At 41.2% G+C, this 20685-nt stretch overlaps 2 protein-coding genes across 10 annotated transcripts in view; both read left to right on the top strand.

Moving 5' to 3' along the window:
- Positions 1 to 4501, top strand: part of LOC129866598 (pleckstrin homology domain-containing family A member 5-like) — a 112686-nt gene extending 108185 nt beyond the window's left edge. For 3 of the 5 annotated variants that reach the window (XM_055939352.1, XM_055939354.1, XM_055939351.1), the window contains 4 exons: positions 111 to 244; positions 867 to 1015; positions 1337 to 1485; positions 1693 to 4501. In XM_055939352.1, the coding sequence (XP_055795327.1) occupies positions 111 to 244; positions 867 to 1015; positions 1337 to 1449 (396 nt within the window). In that variant the 3' untranslated portion in view covers positions 1450 to 1485; positions 1693 to 4501. The remainder of the gene's footprint in view (positions 1 to 110; positions 245 to 866; positions 1016 to 1336; positions 1486 to 1692) is intronic. The other 2 variants (XM_055939355.1, XM_055939353.1) reach the window with 2 other exon arrangements.
- Positions 4502 to 5405: 904 nt separating this feature from the next.
- Positions 5406 to 20685, top strand: part of LOC129866597 (zinc finger protein AEBP2-like) — a 38622-nt gene continuing 23342 nt past the window's right edge. For 2 of the 5 annotated variants that reach the window (XM_055939348.1, XM_055939350.1), the window contains exons 1-4: positions 5406 to 6135; positions 16680 to 16917; positions 19042 to 19149; positions 19354 to 19546. In XM_055939348.1, the coding sequence (XP_055795323.1) occupies positions 5495 to 6135; positions 16680 to 16917; positions 19042 to 19149; positions 19354 to 19546 (1180 nt within the window). In that variant the 5' untranslated portion in view covers positions 5406 to 5494. The remainder of the gene's footprint in view (positions 6136 to 16679; positions 16918 to 19041; positions 19150 to 19353; positions 19547 to 20685) is intronic. The other 3 variants (XM_055939349.1, XM_055939346.1, XM_055939347.1) reach the window with 3 other exon arrangements.

Below are 20685 nucleotides of genomic sequence, written 5' to 3'. Positions count from 1 at the left end.
GCCAAGGGGAAGGGGCAGAGAGGAAATTTGAACAGGGCGTAGTGTCTGTCATTATCATCTGCTGTATCAGATCTCTAACACCATCCTATTTTCTCTCTCCCTCGCTCTAGTTGTCAGTCCCTGAGAAGGTGTTGATTCCAGAGCGTTATGTAGAGTCAGATCCAGAGGAGGCTCTCAGCCCAGAGCAGGAGGCTGACAAACAGAAGAAGGTGGACCGTATTAAAGCCCTCATCGCCAAAAACAGGTACTTTTCACTTTGTCCTTGACAGTTTGGTTGCAGGTACTATGGTGGATGTGCATTCAGACCAACACAGTACAGTTTGGCTCAGCTTGGCTCAGTAGTTTCAAAAGGGTATTACCGTAGTAAAGAAAAGTGACCTATGACTCAACCACATCTACTTATCTTTCCCAGGTATCTGAATCACCCTGTGTAAGGTCATTTATTACAGCTGGTCAGGGTTGATGTTTACCAGTGCACAGGACACAGCAAATACTATATACAGTGTAGAAAGAGAGTTCTGTGTAACGAGTGCTCTCTCCGGAATAGCTGGACAGGCAGGCTCAAATGAGTCCCCACCACACATGCTTCCTTCCTGGTCTTTCTATGCAGATCAGTGCATAGAAAAACCATGCTATTTCCATTAGCTACATTCTACATTCCACATTCTAAATGTCAGACACAAGAAATTAACCAATTTGAAGTGTGTGTGTGCGTAACAAACAAGGTCCTGTGTGTCTCAGTTCTTGGTAAAATGGGGAAGGTTGTGGCTGTGGGTTCGATCCCTGCCGAGGTCAAACTCACATGTACTCACTATACTTTGTCGCTTTGGATAAAACAGTCTGCTAAATGCCATATGTCTGCCCAGTATGCAGAATGTTCTCTCACCTCCCAGTGGGGTGCTGAGCCCAGAGGAGGAGGCTGAGGAGGAGGCTACAGCTCAAGAGCAGGAGAAGATGATCAACATCTCCTATGAACTGGCTGCTGAGGCTTCCAAACGGAGCAAGCTAGTCGCAGGTACAGCACAGCACAGGACAGTATGGAGTATGGGAGGAGGTAGAGCAGGACCAACTAAACTAAATGACAAAGATGGTGGAGATTAGACCTTTGAATCACAAATGATTGCAATCCTCTTTAATCTGTCCAGTTCTTTTCATAATAAGCAATCCATGATCACCCTGCTTATAACAGTATTCATTTGTTTTAGATCAAATGTATTTTCTTTACTTGTTTTATCATTCATTAACTTCCCGCAACTTGTTTGTTTCTGCCATTGTGCGTGTGTGATCATGTGTGTGTGGTCCACGTGCGTCCTGTGTGGTCCTGTGTGGTTTGCAGTGCGCAGCTTGTCCTCCTCACCTCTTCCTGAGCCCCAACCTTCCTCGTCTCCACCTCCTAACACACAGCCACCACCCCAGCTCACTGATGGGTCCCACTTCATGTGTGTGTAACAGGAGTAGCATCAGTAATTGTGTGTAGGATTGCCCGTAAGAGCCTCCATCTCTACACAGCCCCTCCTCTCTCTTCAGACTCTCTTTACACTTGCCGTCTCTCAGGCTTTCAATTGCTGTCAACATTTTTGACACACATCTCTCCAACTTTTCTCTGTCTCTGTCTGACCTGTCTCTCTCTCTCTCCCTCTCTCACACAATTTTTATTTCGCTCTTTTTTTTCTTCTCTCCCTCTCGTTTTAGCCCAGGCCCTGGCTTCCGTGAAGACCTACAGGTGAGAGATGTGACACAGAGAGATGAGGAGGCTCCTGTTTGCTGTAAAGAAGACCTCTACACAAGGACATGATACACCCAGCACAAAGTGTAGACCAAGAGAACTGTACCCGACAGACAGATAGTTGGACCACGCCATGCGCTGGGCCTTATATGCTGTCTGCTCAATCTATGCCTCACTGTGACATCACATCCTCCTGTGCCATGGCGTCACTTCCTGTGATGTCATCACCCTTTGACGTCATCACCACCACAACCTCCCCTCTCCCGCCCTTCCCCCATGGGATCACAACTTAGCAACAAAAACACAATAAGACATCGATACTGTTGGTTGCTGTTAGAGTAGTTTCATTGCCGTTATTTATATTGTTTGGAGTTTGTTTGAATATGGCTGATGTGTGTGTCAAGAATATATGGACTGAACCCTGCTGTGATGAGGATGGCACACTGTTATGCCATTGATTCTTTCATAGTTTAAAAGTTCCATTGTTCAGCATTGTTTTATTAACTCTTATTGCATTTCAGTTCATATTTTAGTTTGTATTGAGTTTACATTTTAGTTCAATCCCAGAACACAAACCATGTATGTTTTATGTGTAAAAGTATAAATATATAAGAAGAAAGAAATATACTTGATTTATAATTCAAAGAAGGTGCCACTTTATTCCTACTGCAGTTTATTCCTACTTTTTTTCTGGTTGGGTGTAATTATATTTATATGTCGGTTTTTCTGCCATTCCCTGGCTGTTCCAAATGGCACAATATTCCCTATGAAGTGTACTAATTTTGACCTTGGTCCTATGGGGTCTAGTCAAAAGTAATGCACTATATAGAGAATAGGGTGACATTTGGGACAAACACCCTGTCGCACTGTTGTTGCCGACTTGCACGAATGTTTTGGCTTTAAAAATATTCTTTGTTTAGTTTTTCTATTTCTGAGAAGAAAAGAGAATGTATGTTTTTACCAGACCCATATGGGTACTGGTCAAAAGAAGTACACTATGTAGGGAATAAGGTGCCATTTCAGATGCATACACTTTTTTTTGGTCTACAAAATGTAATTACCAAGAAGTTATGTGTATATACTGTACTATGGTACACGGCACAGATGGATGAGATGAGAGGATGTAGGGTATGCAATGCATTCGGGAAAAGTATTCAGAACCCTTGACTTTTTCTACTTTTCCCACATTTTGTTACGTTACAGCCTTATTCTAAAATGGATTAAATAGTTTTTACCCTCAATCTACACACAATACCCCATATTGACAAAGCAAAAATAGGTTTTTAGAAATGTTTGCAAATGTAAAAAAAAGAAGGAAATATCACATTTACATAAGTATTCAGACCCTTTACTCAGTACTTTGTTGAAGCACCTTTGGCAGCGATTACAGTCTCGAGTCTTCTTGGGTATGACGCTACAAGCTTGGCACACCTGTATTTGGAGAGTTTCTCCCATTCTTCTCTGCAGGTCCTCTCAAGCTCTGTCATGTTGGATGGGGAGCGTTGCTGCACAGCTATTTTCAGGTCTCTCCAGAGATGTTCGATCGGGTTCAAGTCCGACCTCTGGCTGGGCCACTCAAGGACATTCAGAGACTTGTCCCGAAGCCACTCCTGCGTTGTCTTGGCTGTGTGCTTCGGGCCGTTGTCCCGTTGGAAAGTGAACCTGGTCCTGAGTGCTCTGGAGCAGGTTTTCATCAAGGATCTCGCTGTACTTTGCTCCGTTCATCTTTCCCTCGAGCATGACTAGTCTTCCAGTCCCTGCCGCTGAAAAACATCCCCACAGCATGATGCTGCCACCATCGTGCTTCACTGTAGGGATGGTGTAAGGTTTCCTCCAGACGTGACGCTTTTCATTTAGGCCAAAGGGTTCAATCTAGGTTTCAACATCAGACTAAGAGTCCTTTAGGTGCCTTTTGGCAAACTCCAAGCGGGCTGTCATGTGCCTTTTACTGAGGAGTGGCTTCCGTCTGGCCACTCTACCATAAAGGCTTGATTGGTGGAGCGCTGCAGAGATGGTTGTCCTTCTGGAAGGTTCTCCCATCTCCGAAGAGGAACTCTGGAGCTCTGTCAGAGTGACCAATGGTTCTTGGTCACCTCCATGACCAAGGCCCTTCTCCCCCGATTGCTCAGTTTGGCCATGCGGCCAACTCTAGGAAGGGTCTTGGAGGTTCCAAACTTCTTCCATTTAAGAATTATGAAGGCCACTGTTCTTGGGGACCTTCAGTGCTGCAGAAATGTTTTGGTACCCTGTCCCAGATCTGTGCTTCGACACAATCCTGTCTCGTAGCTCTACAGCCAATTCCTTCGACTTCATGGCTAGGTTTTTGCACTGACATGCACTGTCAACTGTGGGATCTTATATAGACAGGTGTGCGCCTTTCCAAAGCATGCCCAATCAACTGAATTTACCACAGGTGGACTCCAATCAAGTTGTAGAAACATCTCAAGGATGATCAATGGAAACAGGATGCACCTGAGCTCAATTCCGAGTCTCATATCAAAGGGTCTGAATACTTATGTAAGTATGGTATCTGTTTTTATTTCTAATACATTTGCAAAAAGAAATGGCATGGTCATTATAGGGTATTGTGTGTAGATTGATTAAATAGATTTTTTCATTTTAGAAAAAGGGTGTGACGTAACAAAATGTGGAAAAGGGGAATGGGTTTGAATCCTTTCCGAATGCACATCCATAACAAGCTACAACGCTATTATTAGAGTCGGGATATGAACATTTGCACATGATCTGTTTTATATAATGTTAAATGTTTCTGATAATACACAGTTGTCGTTTGGTGGTGGTTACTATTCTGTCATATAGAGTTGTATTGGAAATGATTAGTATGGACACCTAACTATCCTAACTGAGGGCTGTTAGACTATACAGTATTGAAGAAAATATGCACATGGGGATGTTGGAAACTTCCTTCTCAACCTTAAGTGTCCCTCTTGCATCGCCTCGTTAGCTAGCTTTTGAGGTGGCGTGGTAGCTAAGACGCTTGTGTACAGCAGTCATGTGTTTGTGCAGAGGTCCCAAGTTTACGCCAGGTAAGGGCGAATCGGGAGGAAGTGGTCCTCGCTAAACAAGCAGCGTTATGTCCTTTACACACAGATAGTGTTTTTTTTTTTACTTTCCAGTTGCTTGGAGAACAATAAGAAAGTCAGGCACAGGTGATCTTGGATGATCCATAAATAACTGCATGGATCTCAAACCAACACTGAAGTTGTGGCCTAAGAGGTAAAACTGCTACAGGAGACCATTATGAAGGTCTTAAAGTGATCACAATCTGCATGTGCTTCCATTAGACTTTAAATGAGATGTTTGTCGTTTTTGCACTAGGCATATAACAGGGGGATGTCACTGGTATAGTAAGGTGAAGTTCAAAGGAAACCCCTAGAACGGAAGGTTTAAAACTAGAGCAATGGCTCCCCCGTGTGGTCACAGATAAAAACAGCTCTGGATTGGCAGGCTGCTACCCATTTTTAGATCCGTGATTATAACCATTTTGCAACTGAGATACAATTGCGCAATGTATCGGCGATTGACCTATCCGTTCAATCTCAAATATCTGCAGGCAGCCTTGCAATCCCGTTGTGATTTCTCACACACGTGATTTGTCAAGGATCGAAAATATGACGTCACTATTTATCCCCGCCCCGCTACGCTTCTGTCCAATGTTTACACCAGGCCAGTCGTGCGACAAATGACGATGGGCAGTACAGCAATAGCTGTGGAAATCGTGAACGTAGCCATTGGTGTTCTGCAAACATGGCTACCGATGCTTCTGTGTTGGAGACTCCCGTATTGAGCGAGGAAAACAGCGAAATGCTTACAGAAAAGACCGAAAAGGTAAAGCAGCAAGATCCAGAAGCAGTGAAAGATGAGGCGGGGGATAGCTGTGTAGATGCACCGCTGAAAATTGCGGAAGCGGTTGCGGAGTGCGTGCAAGACGGAGAAGTAGGGGATGCGAAACCTGCTGCAGAGGAGGAGGCCGTGGCTATCGGAGCGGTAGCGGCTGCGGAAGCGGTAGTAGTGGTGACAGTGGCAACAACAGTCGCAGCAGCAACAAGGGACGCGAATGATAACGTGGTGGTGGGATGCCAATTTACCAAATCAGAGGAAGATAGACCGGTCCCGGAGGACGATGTTGATACTAGTGATAATATTTTTGACGATACGGTAAAGGAATTAGAAATAAAACCAGAAGAAGAGCCGAGAGAAGAGCGCCAGTTGCCTGTTATAGTGAGTTGCGTGAAAGGAAAAGCCACCAGTGAGGATGCCCCGGAGTCTGCGGAAGAGAAAACAAACACAGGAGGCGGGGGACTTGCGGTTGGGGACAAGAGGAGAGCCAGTGTAGAAATGTCATCCTCGGACGGAGAGCCACTCAGCCGGATGGATTCAGAGGACAGGTTGGTTCTTCTAAGATGTCTAGACAAACATCGGCATATGTTTTGATTTCACACTCAACTAGAGCCCTAATCATATTGAGTGAATGGGCGGCTACGAATACTATAAGAAAAGTTTTTCTGCGAATACGCTGGCGCATTCATGATCCAGTACATTGTATCCAGTGCCCTCTCTCCCATGTCACATCTTGTGCTTAAGAAATGTACTTATAAATGATTTGTGAAGCTAAACAGGTTATGTAGGCTTCATTCAGGTGCGGATTTTGAGGCCCAAGACAGAGACCAGTTTAATAAGAGATGTAATTGAACTATCAAAATGTCAGTCTGAGTCCAGAGCTGTTTGGCTCTGACTTGAAATTCCCATCACTAGTAAAGTTCTTTACGTCACCACATAAAAGACAAGGAGGCAGGAAAATAGATAAGAGGAGAAAGAATATTACTCTATTAAATGCATTGGATTTATTTGATAGGATTATTAATACATATGTATTGGCTGGGCCCCTCTTAGGATCCTCTTAAGTGCTGCTTGGTGTGTGTGTGTGCCATCTTGTGATTAAGGCTGCTGAGGTTTTCTGCCTGAGTGGTGATCTTCATCAGGTCTGTGTCCTGTAGGGTTGGGTGTTATCCAGATTTCCATACCTTCATACTGTGCCTGTGTCATCCCGGGATACACGGTTTTAGCAGTAGTTCACACTGCCCCAAAAACTTCACTTACCAGAATATGGTGGAGAGCGCATCTCCATCTAGCTAGCAGTCCTTCAATCTTTCTACTTTGACTGAATCGAGTTATCCATCTGTCTATACACACACGCGCAAATAAGAGCCGAAAGGTGAAAACGACTTCAGGAGATGAAATAACGCTTTGAACACACCAACGGCGTCATTGCGCAAAATAGTATGCAGCATCATCTGGATAAGTATGCAACAAAAGTTCAACATTCACCTTCTGCTACCATTTCTGTCAAGCCGTCTACACATACAGTTTGACGCATTCGTTCGATAAATCCAACATATGCACCACAATGTTGCAATGCAAAAGCAGCGTTTCATTGGAAATTAATGTAATTCTGGTGTAACAAAATGCAATGACGCTGTTGGTGTGATCAAAACGTAAGGACTTGGACCCCAGCCCTCTAGTACCTAGACAACACCCAGAGCAACCAAGACAGCAATTCTTCCCAGGGGCTTCGTCAGGATGCGATCCCAATCGCTGCCAGTCTGTGGCTTGACACAACCACTGGTCTCCTTCAAATCATTAGCCCTGGACATCAGAGCTTTAGGCTGCACCCCATACTGCTTCTCCACCAGGTTAAAGTAGTCCTGCTTCAGGTTGGACAATAGAACAAGTCAAAATTCACCCAAGGCTGAAAAATGGCTGAGCTGGAACACTAGCGTGATGCCATAGCAAATGAATTGAAACAAACCTTTGCAGAGCCTCTTCTGACTGGAGTGATGCTTAGAATGCTTAGATGCTTATATTCCATTTCCCCTAAATTGCACAAAAAAATCTGTCTTTCAAAGATAATTCGAAAAAATCCAAATAACTTCACAGATCTTTATTGTAGAGGTCGACCGATTTATGATTTGTCAACGCCGATACCGATAACGATTATTGGAGGACCAAAAAAAGCCGATACCGATTAATTGGCTGATTTAAAAAAATAAAAAAGTATTTGTTATAATGACAATTATAACAATACTGAATGAACACTTGTTTTAACTTGATATAATACATCAATAAAATCAATTTAGCCTCAAATAAATAATGAAACATGTTCAATTTGGTTTAAATAATGCAAAAACAAAGTGTTGGAGAAGAAAGTAAAAGTGCAATATGTGCCATGTAAGAAAGCTAACGTTTAAGTTCCTTGCTCAGAACATGAGAACATATGAAAGCTGGTGGTTCCTTTTAACATGAGTCTTAAATATTCCCAGGTAAGAAGTTTTAGGTTGTAGTTATTATAGGAATTATAGAACTATTTCTCTCTATACGATTTGTATTTCATATACCTTTGACTATTGGATGTTCTTATAGGCACTTTAGTATTGCCAGTGTAACAGAATAGCTTCTGTCCCTCTCCTCGCCCCTACCTGGGCTCGAACCAGGAACACATCGACAACAGCCACCCTCAAAGCAGCGTTACCCATGCAGAGCAAGGGGAACAACTACTCCAAGTCTCAGAGCGAGTGACGTTTGAAACACTATTAGTGCGCACCCCGCTAACTAGCTAGCCATTTCACATCGGTTACACCAGCCTAATCTCGGGAGTTGATAGGCTTGAAGTCATAAACAGTGCAATAGCTGCTGGCAAACGCACAAAAGTGCTGTTTGAATGAATGCTTACGAGCCTGCTGCTGCCTACCATCGCTCAGTTAGACTGCTCTATCAAATCATAGACTTAAACTATCATTTCGAAAACAAAACGTTTATTCTTTCAGTGAAATACGGAACCGTTCCATATTTTATCTAACGGATGGCATCCTAAGTCTAAATATTGCTGTTACATTGTACAACCTTCAATGTTATGTCATAATTATGTACAATTCTGTCAAATTAATTACAGCTTTTGTTAGGAATAAATGGACTTCACACAGTTCGCAATAAACTGCTGCATATACCCTGACTGCTTGCACGGAACACAAGAGAAGTGACACAATTTCCATAATTATAAGAAATTCATGTTAGCAGGCAATATTACCTAAATATGCAGGTTTAAAAATATATACTTGTGTATTGATTTTAAAGAAAGGCATTGATGTGTATGGTTAGGTACATTGGTGCAACGACAGTGCTTTTTTCGCAAATGCGCTTGTTAAATCACCACCGTTTGTCGAAGTAGGCGAATCGATTATATGCAACGCAGGACACGCTAGATAAACTAGTAATATCATCAACCATGTGTAGTTAACTTGTGATTATGTCAAGATTGATTGTTTTTTATAAGATAAGTTTAATGCTAGCTAGCAGCTTACCTTGGCTTCTTGCTGCCCTCGCGTAACATGTAGTCAGCCTGCTATGCAGGCTCCTCGTGGAGTGCAATGGTTAGAGCGTTGGACTAGTAACCGGAAGGTTGCAAAAAGGAATCCCTGAGCTGACAAGGTAAAAATCTGTTGTTCTGCCCCTGAACAAGGCAGTTAACCCCCCGTTCCAAGGCCGTCATTGAAAATAAGAATTTGTTCTTAACTGACTTACCTAGTTAAATAAAGGTGTAAAAAAAATATATATATAATAATAAGAAAGAAAGAAAGAGGCAAATCGGTGTCCAAAAATAACCGATAGTTATGAAAACTTGAAATCGCCCCTAATTAATCGGCCATTCCGATTAATCGGTCGACCTCTAATATATAATGCATGTATACTAATGTTGAGGTTAGCTCATCTGACTTATGATTATTTGGCCAGAGTTCAATTCCCACTGTTTACATTTTTTTTGCTCTCCCAAAAGCAACACAGCCCTAATACAATATATGTATATATATGTATATGTATATGTATATATGTATATATGTATATGTATATGTGTATATCTATATGTATATGTATATGTATATGTATATATGTATATATGTATATGTATATGTGTATATGTATATGTATATGTATATATGTATATATGTATATGTATATATGTATATATATGTATATGTATATGTATATATGTATATATATATGTATATGTATATGTATATATATGTATATGTATATGTATATATATGTATGTATGTATATGTATGTGTATATGTATGTATATGTATGTGTATATATATATATACATGTATATATATATATATATATATATATATATATACACACACAAGATATACATTTTTTTTTTTGAGCTGTAAGGTAATGAGTAACCATTTTTTTTAATCATGGGACATATACAGTGGGGCAAAAAAGTATTTAGTCAGCCACCAATTGTGCAAGTTCTCCCACTTAAAAAGATGAGAGAGGCCTGTAATTTACATCATAGGTACATTTCAACTATGACAGACAAAATTAGGAAATTAGGAAAAATCCAGAAAATCACATTGTAGGATTTTTAATGAATTTATTTGCAAATTATGGTGGAAAATAAGTATTTGGTCACCTACAAACAAGCAAGATTTCTGCCTCTCACATACTTGTAACTTCTTCTTTGAGAGGCTCCTCTGTCTTCCACTCGTTACCTGTATTAATGGCACCTGTTTGAACTTGTTATCAGTATAAAAGACACCTGTCCACAACCTCAAACAGTCACGCTCCAAACTCCACAATAGCCAAGACCAAAGAGCTGTCAAAGGACACCAGAAACAAAATTGTAGACCTGCACCAGGCTGGGAAGACTGAATCTGCAATAGGTAAGCAGCTTGGTTTGAAGAAATCAACTGTGGGAGCAATTATTAGGAAATGGAAGACATAGGAGACCACTGATAATCTCCCTCGAGCTGGGGCTCCACGCAAGATCTCACCCCGTGGGGTCAAAATGATCACCAGAACGGTGAGCAAAAAACCCAGAACCACACGGGGGGACCTAGTGAATGATCTGCAGAGAGCTGGGACCAAAGTAACAAAGCCTACCATCAGTAACACACTAGGCCGCCAGGGACTCAAATCCTGCAGTGCCAGACGTGTCCCCCTGCTAAGCCAGTACATGTCAACCGTTCTCTGTCGTGGGTGATGTTGGCTTTTGCCGACTGGTCGAGCACCGGTACACACTACCAGGTGCGCTATTTTTCAGATGTTGCCCTAAGAGTTACACAGTAATAGCATCACTGCTATTAGCTTCACGACATACATACTATAGAACGCCGTTTGGGTCTTTGCGTGTCTAAACAGATACAGTAGCACTGTCAAAGCTGTACACAAGCAAGGTTGCCACTTGTTGTTCGCCTATTGAAATTGAACTTCAGTTCATGAAAATAAATAGCTAGCCAGCTACTTAACCCTGTTGCCCAAAGCTAACGTTATAAGCAGCCAGCTAGCTTCATCTGGCTAATGAGGCTGGACCGGACCCGGGTTATGTGTTGTGAAGTTGGCCACAATAAGGATTAGGCACAATAGTGGAATTTGCAGTTTGCCTTCAAAATAAAAAATTAAATAAAAGCTTCTCATAGATAGGTCCAACCACCATTAATCAAATAAGAACTGTCTTATAAATTAGGGTTATTTTAGATGTCTTGCTATGTTTTTGGGAAAAACATTGTTTGCATCCATGAGCTAGCTAGCCTTTTTTTTATGACCAGCACTGTAGGTGCGCGAGACAACTTTACTAGCATCATAGCATACATATCGATGAATCGTTGTGACATATGAAATACGAGTGATAGTGTAATCAATGTGTAATAACTACATAAATGTATGAACTGGTTAATTTATTATGTGACGTGCAGTCATATTCATGTCCTGATTGGTCAACAAGCTTATTTGACATGTCAAATAGTGTAATTTGACACGTTATTTGACATGTATCTTTTTTGACACGCAAAGAACCCAAACAGCGTTCCATAGAAATCCTGGTTGAGAATTAAACAAATGAACAATGAAACAGCATAGCAAATAAGTGAAATAAATAGGTTTTGATTATGTTTTTCTGGTAATGGGGACATACGTAAATGCCCCAAAAATTACTTTTTGGTCAGTATGGTGTGTGTTACCTTTATTTAACTAGGCAAGTCAGTTAAGAACAAATTCTTATTTACAATGACGGGCAACGCTGGGCAAATTGTGGGCAAATTGTGCGCCGCCCTATGGGACTCCCAATCATGGCCGGATGTGATACAGCCTGGATTCGAACCAGGGACTGTAGTTACGCCTCTTGCACTGAGATGCAGTGCCTTAGACCGCTGCGTCCATGTGTGTGTGTCAACTATTTAACTGTACTAGAATGCTTAAAAGGCCACTAACATTTTAAATATAGGTCATCGGTATGTTTTTTTGTTTTGCATCCAAGGAAAATATTGGATATGGTACCGGACAAAAATGTCATATCGATGCATCACTAGTGTAAAGTAGACGCTGGGAGTCGAGAAGCAGGTGGTAAGTTTAATATAACAAACATGTAACGATACAAAGTAGGAGTAGTGTCTAGACATGAACAACAGAAACAATACTGCCTGGGGAAAGAACCTAAGGGAGTGCCAGATAAAGGGGAGGTAATGGAGTCCAGGTGTGCCTAATGATGAGGCGCAGGTGCGCGTAATGACGAATGTCAGGTGCACGTAATGTTAGTAAACCGGCGACTTCGATCGTTGGAGGGGAGGAGCGGAAGTAGACGTGACAGGTAGCCTATAGGCCTACTTTTTTGCATGCGCGTCCTTAATCTACATTGACAGGAGGGCTCCAAAATTAAGACAATCGTTAAATTGACAAAACTCGGAAATGGAATTAAATAAACCTACATTTGTTTCTCACATGTGTAGCATAGGTTGTGCGCTCTGCAAACAGTGTGTCCACTCAGACAATCAGAACGGGAAAACTGGAGTCATAATATTGGATGCATTAAAATAATTACCAAAACCAAAGCAACAAACTTTGTAAATTAGGTAATTAGTGGTAAATGTACTTCTGGTGATATGTAATAGGGAATTGATATACACTAACAATCAAACGCAAACAATTCACACTATTAAGTTATGAAACAATGAATGTGTACAAATCGTCGCATTCTGGAGAGAGAAGTGCATTGTGCATCTGGGTGCATGGTCAATCCGACGTCTGCATTGGTCATACGTCATTTACAGTGATATGGCCTCAGCATTCATTCGTCTTGCACTTCACGGAGCAGTGCAGAGTGGTTGTCAAGGAATTGAGTTTGTGTTTATAAAGGATGTATACTAGAATATACAAGCCATGTAATTTTGTCTCAGTTTTTCACAACTTTTTCTGTTGTCACTACTAAATCTCCGAAAGGACTGGGTCCCCACTTTGAAGGAATACAATATCTCTGATCTGATATGGCTCCTTTTTGACAAGATCACACCTCTGTTTGTCAAGACAGTGCCTCCGGTCACAATGCTTCATCATCACTTAAACACATGCTCTGTAGTAGGTCCACGTGCTGGTTGATCTCTGTGACTCTTGCAAAGCAAGGGCTGGGGGTGAATCAGGCTCTGAATCCGAGCTCTTGCTTTAGTTGGACATCAGCGACTGCTTTGCTGTTTCTAGTGTTAGCCGGTAGACAGTACTGATGATGAACCACCGACAGCCGCAGAGGCAGTAATGCTTTTGGTTGAAGTGCTAGCTAGGCTAATGTTGGTGGTTGTTGAAGTGCTAGCTAGGCCTGGGCCTGTCTCTGGGCTGGTCGTCGTGTCCTCTCCCTCGACGATGATGCCAGTATTATCAGCGGCACCTGTCTTTATACTAAAGAAATGCTTTTCTGTTCAAATTAAATCAGACTTTTTTATTTTCTCTGCCCCACTCTTCTGAAAGCGCCTCGAGTTTTTGCTGCAGCTTACTTTCAATGAAAGTCACGTTTGCAATCAGCAGCACGGTCATGGCTAGAAGGGTCCCAGCTTTTGTCAAATTAACGTCAAATGTTGAACGTTTTTGCATTTTATCTAACCCTAACCATTTTCTTAACCTTAACCTAATTCTCCTAACCTGCTACGTTAATTCACCAAACCTGCTGCACAAGTTATCCTAACCTACTACGAAAGGTCAAATCTGACGTTAATTTGAAAAAAGCAGGATTCCTTCTAGCCATGACCCGGCAGCATGGGAACTCAAGTCAGGATGGAAGAGTCCATTATAAATATGAACCAGTCCATGGGTGATTGACACATATTTCTACTATATACATTTTGATTATATTGGTTTGAAATGTATGGAAAAACATTGATCTATTATGAATTATTATTCGGCTATATGGATTAATTTACTTTTTTGGAGGCCTTTTGTCAACAGTGTGGCCTCAGTGGCTATTTTAGCATGTACACTTTGGTGGGGCAAACTCCCCCCAAAATATTTGGGATCAATGCCAGCAAAGCCACAACACGACACAAAAAAATACGTTAATTGCACTATAACGGTGACAAACGGTGCACACAACCTGTTAGGGCCTATATAAAGGTGTCCCAATAGCAGAGTACCAACAGCAGTCCCAACACCTTACCACTGCTACACCTGGCTATCAGCAAACACTAGTCTGCCAGCAAAACAGTTCATTCATCCTCATTTACTGCCTTTTAAAAAACATACCTGATATGGCTATGTGGTTTCTACTGACAATTGAAATGTACAAACTATGCCATAAGGGGGAGACAAGCGGATAAAAGGTAATCCGTAATTTCAATGAAGACATTAATGAGCGAGCTAGGATGGACGTAGTCAATATAAGTATTTGTTCAGCACTTTTGAAATATACAATGACAGAATTCAGAACATGTGCCGTTCTTAGTGTTCTCCCTCTACACCAACTCACAACCGTAGGATAAATCAAGGGGGCATATAAAGCAGACAATAAACTCTTACAATATTCGATAATTACATTTCTCTAAAACAGGCTATAGGCTACAAGTATACCACCAAGTCAGAACAGTAGGCGAAATTATGAGGATTATGGGTGACCAAAATATCCGGGTGAGCCACATGGGCCACTAACAGCTTAGTACACAACATACACTTAGTATACATATCTCCCTGGCATATTACGTCATTTATGCAGCAGCATACAATACATTTTTGGAATCACCTTGTTGTGCTGTGCTCACTTGAACAGGAAGGTGGTACGGCGGTCCTTCGTGGGCAAATTTTGTCATTAAACTTTGTCATCAAAGTCTGGGATTCTCTGGATTTATGATGCTTTCAAGACAACTGGGAACTTGGGAAAAAAACAAGGTTGAATCATGATGACGTCAGTGATCTTCAGGTCGGAGCTCTAGAAAGAGGCCCGAGTTCCTGACTTGCAATTCCCTGTTGGATGACCTTTCAAAACGTATTTTCCCAGTCGGGGGTCATTTTTTTTCAGAGTTCCTAGTTATCTTGAAGTCACTGATGTCAGATTTCCCAGTTCCAAATTTCCAATTGTTTTGAGCGTGGCAAAAGTAATGCTGGATTACCAGCATGGCCAATGTTGAATGTTTATCCTTTTAAACTTGGAAAAGAGCCCCTTAAACTCAGACTTGGGACTACACACCCACTCCACTGAATATCAGGCTAGTGATTGCTTTGCAATGCTTGCAGTTAGCCACTGATTCCTTCCTTCCATTCATTGTTGAAATTGCGATTTCCAACTTATTGTATAATGTTCATCTCCAATAGCTGATGATTACCGATACTTTTTATCTATCATTTCTCTTCAATATTTCTCTTCATATGACAAGGATTGAAAAAGATTTGCGAGTAGATTGTCCATTTGATTCATAATGACTGCTAGTTTCCTAGTATAACGTGATTTGACGTCATTTTATCTCTGGCTAATGACCTTGAGCCTTCTTGAATGGGCACTGTATCACATCCAGCCGTGATTGGGAGTCCCATAGGGAGCACACAATTGTCCCAGCATCGTCCGGGGTAGGCTGTCATTTTAAATAAGAATTTGTTCTTAACTGACTTGCCTAGTTAAATAAAAAAGTTACACGTAGCACCCAAGAGGCTTGAATTTTTGAGCTCTACCCTTCGATTTGGTGGTGACGTAGTGTCCCCATGAGTGACAGAACACTGAACCAATCATGGCACGACTAGAAAACATTATCAACCCTTATGCTCTGTATTTTCCGCTGGCTGCCCCACCACCACAGAAAGCACTGAGCTAAGCTGAAACACCTGCTTTTTGGAGCTGCCTTGTTTGTATGCGGCTTTATTAACTCAATAATATATATTTTTTTAACATTGTTTGCAAACTGATATGTGACACGTATTAATGCCAAAATATCCATTAGAAATGTTGAAAGAGGGGAGATCTAAAAATGCAACAACTATCATGGAGTGCTAATATGACTAGGATAATGTCTTTGGCTGCTAGACAATGAAAGAAAGTTGGGGGGAAAAACAATAGAAGAGGAGAATGCATATGAGGAAGTCTTAAATAAAGGTTAAATAAAAAATAAAAAAATAGGAAGTTATTTAAAATAATTGTTTTTTTACGGTGGGATTTTGGCAATAGGCTACATTGAAGCAAGGTAAGACATGACTCATAATATGAAGTAAAATGTCTTGGTTTCAAACGATTTAAGGAACAGGAAAAATATAGGTATGCTAATGAGGGACCTAGCTGTCTTCTAGTAGATGGAAAGGCTTTCCCAAAAACCTTCTCAATTAAATGTTAACTAGCTACAAAGTACTATGCCTACCTGGCATTTTAATATCATGCAAACTCTACAGAAACATGATAACCAAACAGTGCTCTTTACTGTCATGTATAGAATACAGATGTCTACTTCTTTTGCACTCTTAATTCTTAGTAGTGGATCCCAGTCTAAAGACAGATAATATAGAGATGGAGGCTACTGGAACTCCTGGACTATTTTTGCTCTGGTCAGTTTGCTACAGTGATTTAATTGTAACATCTCTTTAACCTTTCAATCACAATTTTTTCTCATTCTCTTGCTCTCTCTCTCTCTCTCAGTGTCAGCAGTACCCTAATGGACATGGAGAGCACGGTATCCAGCGGGAGGTCCACCCCAGCCATGATGAATGGACAGGGCAGTGCCGCCCAGTGCCACTCCACTACCAAGGGCCAGGCGGTTGGCTATACCTGTTGCTGGGACCAGTGTGGCCTCTGCTTTACCTGCAGCCCTGACCTGGCTGAACACATCAGGGGCGTGCATGTCGATGGACAAAGAGGAGGGGTGGGTAGAACCAGGGTAATACAGGCTGTTCTGTAGGCTACAAGTATTTAACCTTTTATGGCTGCAGCCCGGTGTCGGTACACTTATGACAACAGCCCGTCCAAGTGCAGGGCGCGAAATTCAAAAGATATTTTTTCGAAATATTTAACTTTCACACATTAACAAGTCCAATACAGCAAATGAAAGATACACATCTTGTGAATCCAGCCAACATGTCCGATTTTTAAAATGTTTTACAGCGAAAACACCACGTATATTAATGTTAGCTCACCACCAAATACAAAAAAGCACAGACATTTTTCACAGCACAGGTAGCTTGCACAAAACCAACCTAACTAACCAAGAACCAACCAAACTAACCAAGAAACAACTTCATCAGATGACAGTCTTATAACAAGTTATACAATAAATCTATGTTTTGTTCGAAAAATTTTCATATTTGAGGTATAAATCATAGTTTTACATTGCAGCTACAATCGGAAATAGCACCGAAGCAGCTAGAACAATTACAGAGACCAAATTGAAATACCTAAATACTCATCATAAAACATTTATGAAAAATACATGGTGTACAGCAAATTAAAGACAAACATCTCGTGAATCCAGCCAATACTTCCGATTCTTTAAGTGTTTTACAGCGAAAACACAATATAGCATTATATTAGCTTACTACAATAGCCAACCACACAACAGCATTGATTTGTTAGGCACGTTAGCGATAGCGAATAAACCAGCAAAAGATATTAATTCTTTCACTAACCTTCTCAAACTTCATCAGATGACAGTCCTATAACATCATATTACACAATACATATATGGTTTGTTCGAAAATGTGCATATTTAGCGGCACAAATCGTGGTTATACATTGGGAAAACTTAGCATCTTTTTCCCAGAATGTCCGGATATATTTCTGACACTCACCTATTCTAATCAAATAACTATTCATAAACGTTATCATAGACTTTACAAAAAAATACATGTTGGACAGCAAATTAAAGATAGCTTAGTTCTTAATGCAATCGCCGTGTTAGAATTCTAAAAATAACTTAATTACGACATGCAGCTTACGTTATGGCGAGAGAGCGCCCAAAATCTGGGCGCAAACTAATAGTACACATGTTCGACAGATATATGAAATAACATCATAAATGGGTCCTACTTTTGATGATCTTCCATCAGAATGTTGTACAAGGGGTCCTTCGTCCAGAACAATCGTTGTTTGGTTTTAGAACGGCCTTTTTCCCTCTCGATTTAGCAAGCAAAACTTGCCAAGTGGCGCGAAGCTCTCCATCGTCAACAAACTCAGAGAACGGAACACGCCAAAACTCCCGAAAAAATTTCAATAATCTGATTAAACTATATTGACAAAACATACTTTACGATGATATTGTCACATTTATCAAATAAAATCAAAGCCGGAGCTATTAGCCGTCTATAACAACAGCTTTTCAGAAGCCAATCCGGAAGTCCTTTCCGCGTCTTCCTGAACAAAGGAAATTGGGGTCCTGTCATTCCAAGCGCTCTCTTTTGACCATAGAAAGAGCTAGAGACCCCATTTCACCTCTCACAGCCTATTGACATCTAGTGGAAGGCGTATGAAGTGCATGTCTACTAATAGATTTCAAGCAAAAGATTAGGTAGGCCCTGGAACAGAGCCTCGATTTGAGATTTTTCACTTTCTGACAGGAAGTTTGCTGCAAAATGAGTTCTGTTTTACTCACAGATATAATTCAAACGGTTTTAGAAACTTGAGAGTGTTTTCTATCCAATAGTAATAATAATATGCATATTGTACGAGCAAGAATTGAGTACGAGGCCGTTTGAAATGGGCACCTTTCATCCAAGTTACTCAATACTGCCCCTGCAGCCATACGAAGTTAAGCTTTGTGTGTCTCTGTGGGATCACTCTCCCCTCTCTCTATTCCTCTTTAGACCCACTTGTTAGACCGCAAACGGCTGTCTGGAGAAGCGACTTCTTCTAAAAAATGTTTTGCTTGTCTGATCTTTCTCTCCACCATATCCAACTCTTTCTCCCTCTCTTTTCTCTATCTCTGTCTCTCTTCTCTCTCTCTCTTCTCTCTCAACTCTCTTCCTCATGCCATCTCGCTCTCTCTCACTTTCTCACACTCTTCCTCCAGGTGTTTGTGTGTCTGTGGAAGGGCTGTAAGGTGTACAACACCCCTTCCACCAGTCAGAGCTGGCTCCAGAGACACATGCTGACACACAGCGGAGACAAACCCTTCAAGGTAATGTAATAATATATTCCACTAGGCAGACACTTTTATCCAAAGTACAGTGAATGCATATATTGTTTTGTATATGCATGCGATCCCTGCAGCAATTGTAGCATTGTTACCAGATGGTGGTCAGGTGGTTTACTGAATGGTGACCTGCTTGTCACTGACCCTTGCTCTCGCTCTCTTTCTCTCTTCCTCTCTCTCCCACTGTAGTGTGTGGTCGGGGGCTGCAATGCCAGTTTCGCGTCCCAGGGGGGGCTAGCGCGCCATGTTCCCACCCACTTCAGCCAGCAGAGCTCCTCTAAGCTGTCCAGTCAGGGCAGACTGAAGGAGGAGTCACCGTCTAAGGCTGGGCTTAATAAGAGAAAGAAACGAATCCTGATGAACAAACGCAGGCGCTCCCTACGTATGTACCCACTACAGTGTGTGTTTGTGTTCTGGAAAATGTTTTACTACAATATGCCTTCATGTACATTTTCTAAAAACTAGTTATAGCCTACTTTTTATTTGATATATTTTATTGAAGTAGAATACATGGCAAACTTTATTAAGGAATAGCAGTGGACTTATTTATTTATTAGTGTGTGTGAGTAGTTGCTGTGTGTGCAAGTGGTTGCTGTGTGTGTGTCACTCTAAAAGAGATGTTTTAGCCTCCTCTTAGTCCTCTGGGAAGAGAGGTTAGAATTGGACTGCACATACACACATAAAGTGCCTTCAGAAGACATTCATACCCCTTAATTTATTCCACGTGCTGTTACAGCCTGAATTCAAAATGGATTAAATCAAATCAAATTGTATTTGTCACATGCGCCAAATACAACAGGTGTAGAACTTACTGTGAAATGTTTACTGACATGCCCTTAACCAACAATGCCGTTTTAAGAAGAAATATAAAACAGTAACAATAAAATAACAATAACGAGGCTATATACATGGAGTACCGGTACCGAGTCAATGTGTGGGGGTACAGGTTAGTAATGAGGCTATATACATGGAGTACCGGTACCGAGTAAATGTGTGGGGGTACAGGTTAGTAATGAGGCTATATACATGGGGTATCGGTACCGAGTCAATGTGTGAGGGTACAGGTTAGTAATGAGGCTATATACATGGGGTACCGAGTCAATGTGTGAGGGTACAGCTTAGTAATGAGGCTGTATACATGGGGTACCGGTACAGAGTCAATGTGTGGAGGTACAGGTTAGCCAAAGAAATGTATGTTTTTCTCACCCATCTATAATGACAAAATGAAAACAGGTTTTTAGAATTTTTTTTGCAAAAGTATTGCAAATTAAATACAGAAGTTAGTATTCACACCCCTTTGCTCCGACCCTCCAAATTGAGCTCAGGTGCATCCAACTTTTTTTTTTTTTTTTTCCCACCTTTATTTAACCAGGTAGGCTAGTTGAGAACAAGTTCTCATTTACAACTGCGACCTGGCCAAGATAAAGCATAGCAGTGTGAACAGACAACAACACAGAGTTACACATGGAGTAAACAATAAACAAGTCAATAACACAGTAGGTCTAGGTCAATAACTTCCTT

The sequence above is a fragment of the Salvelinus fontinalis genome, chromosome 12 (assembly GCF_029448725.1).
Source record: "Salvelinus fontinalis isolate EN_2023a chromosome 12, ASM2944872v1, whole genome shotgun sequence".
Taxonomy (NCBI): Eukaryota; Metazoa; Chordata; class Actinopteri; order Salmoniformes; family Salmonidae; genus Salvelinus; species Salvelinus fontinalis.
The sequence above is the reverse complement of the archived record's forward strand: the minus strand, read 5'-3'. Positions and strand labels throughout refer to the sequence as shown.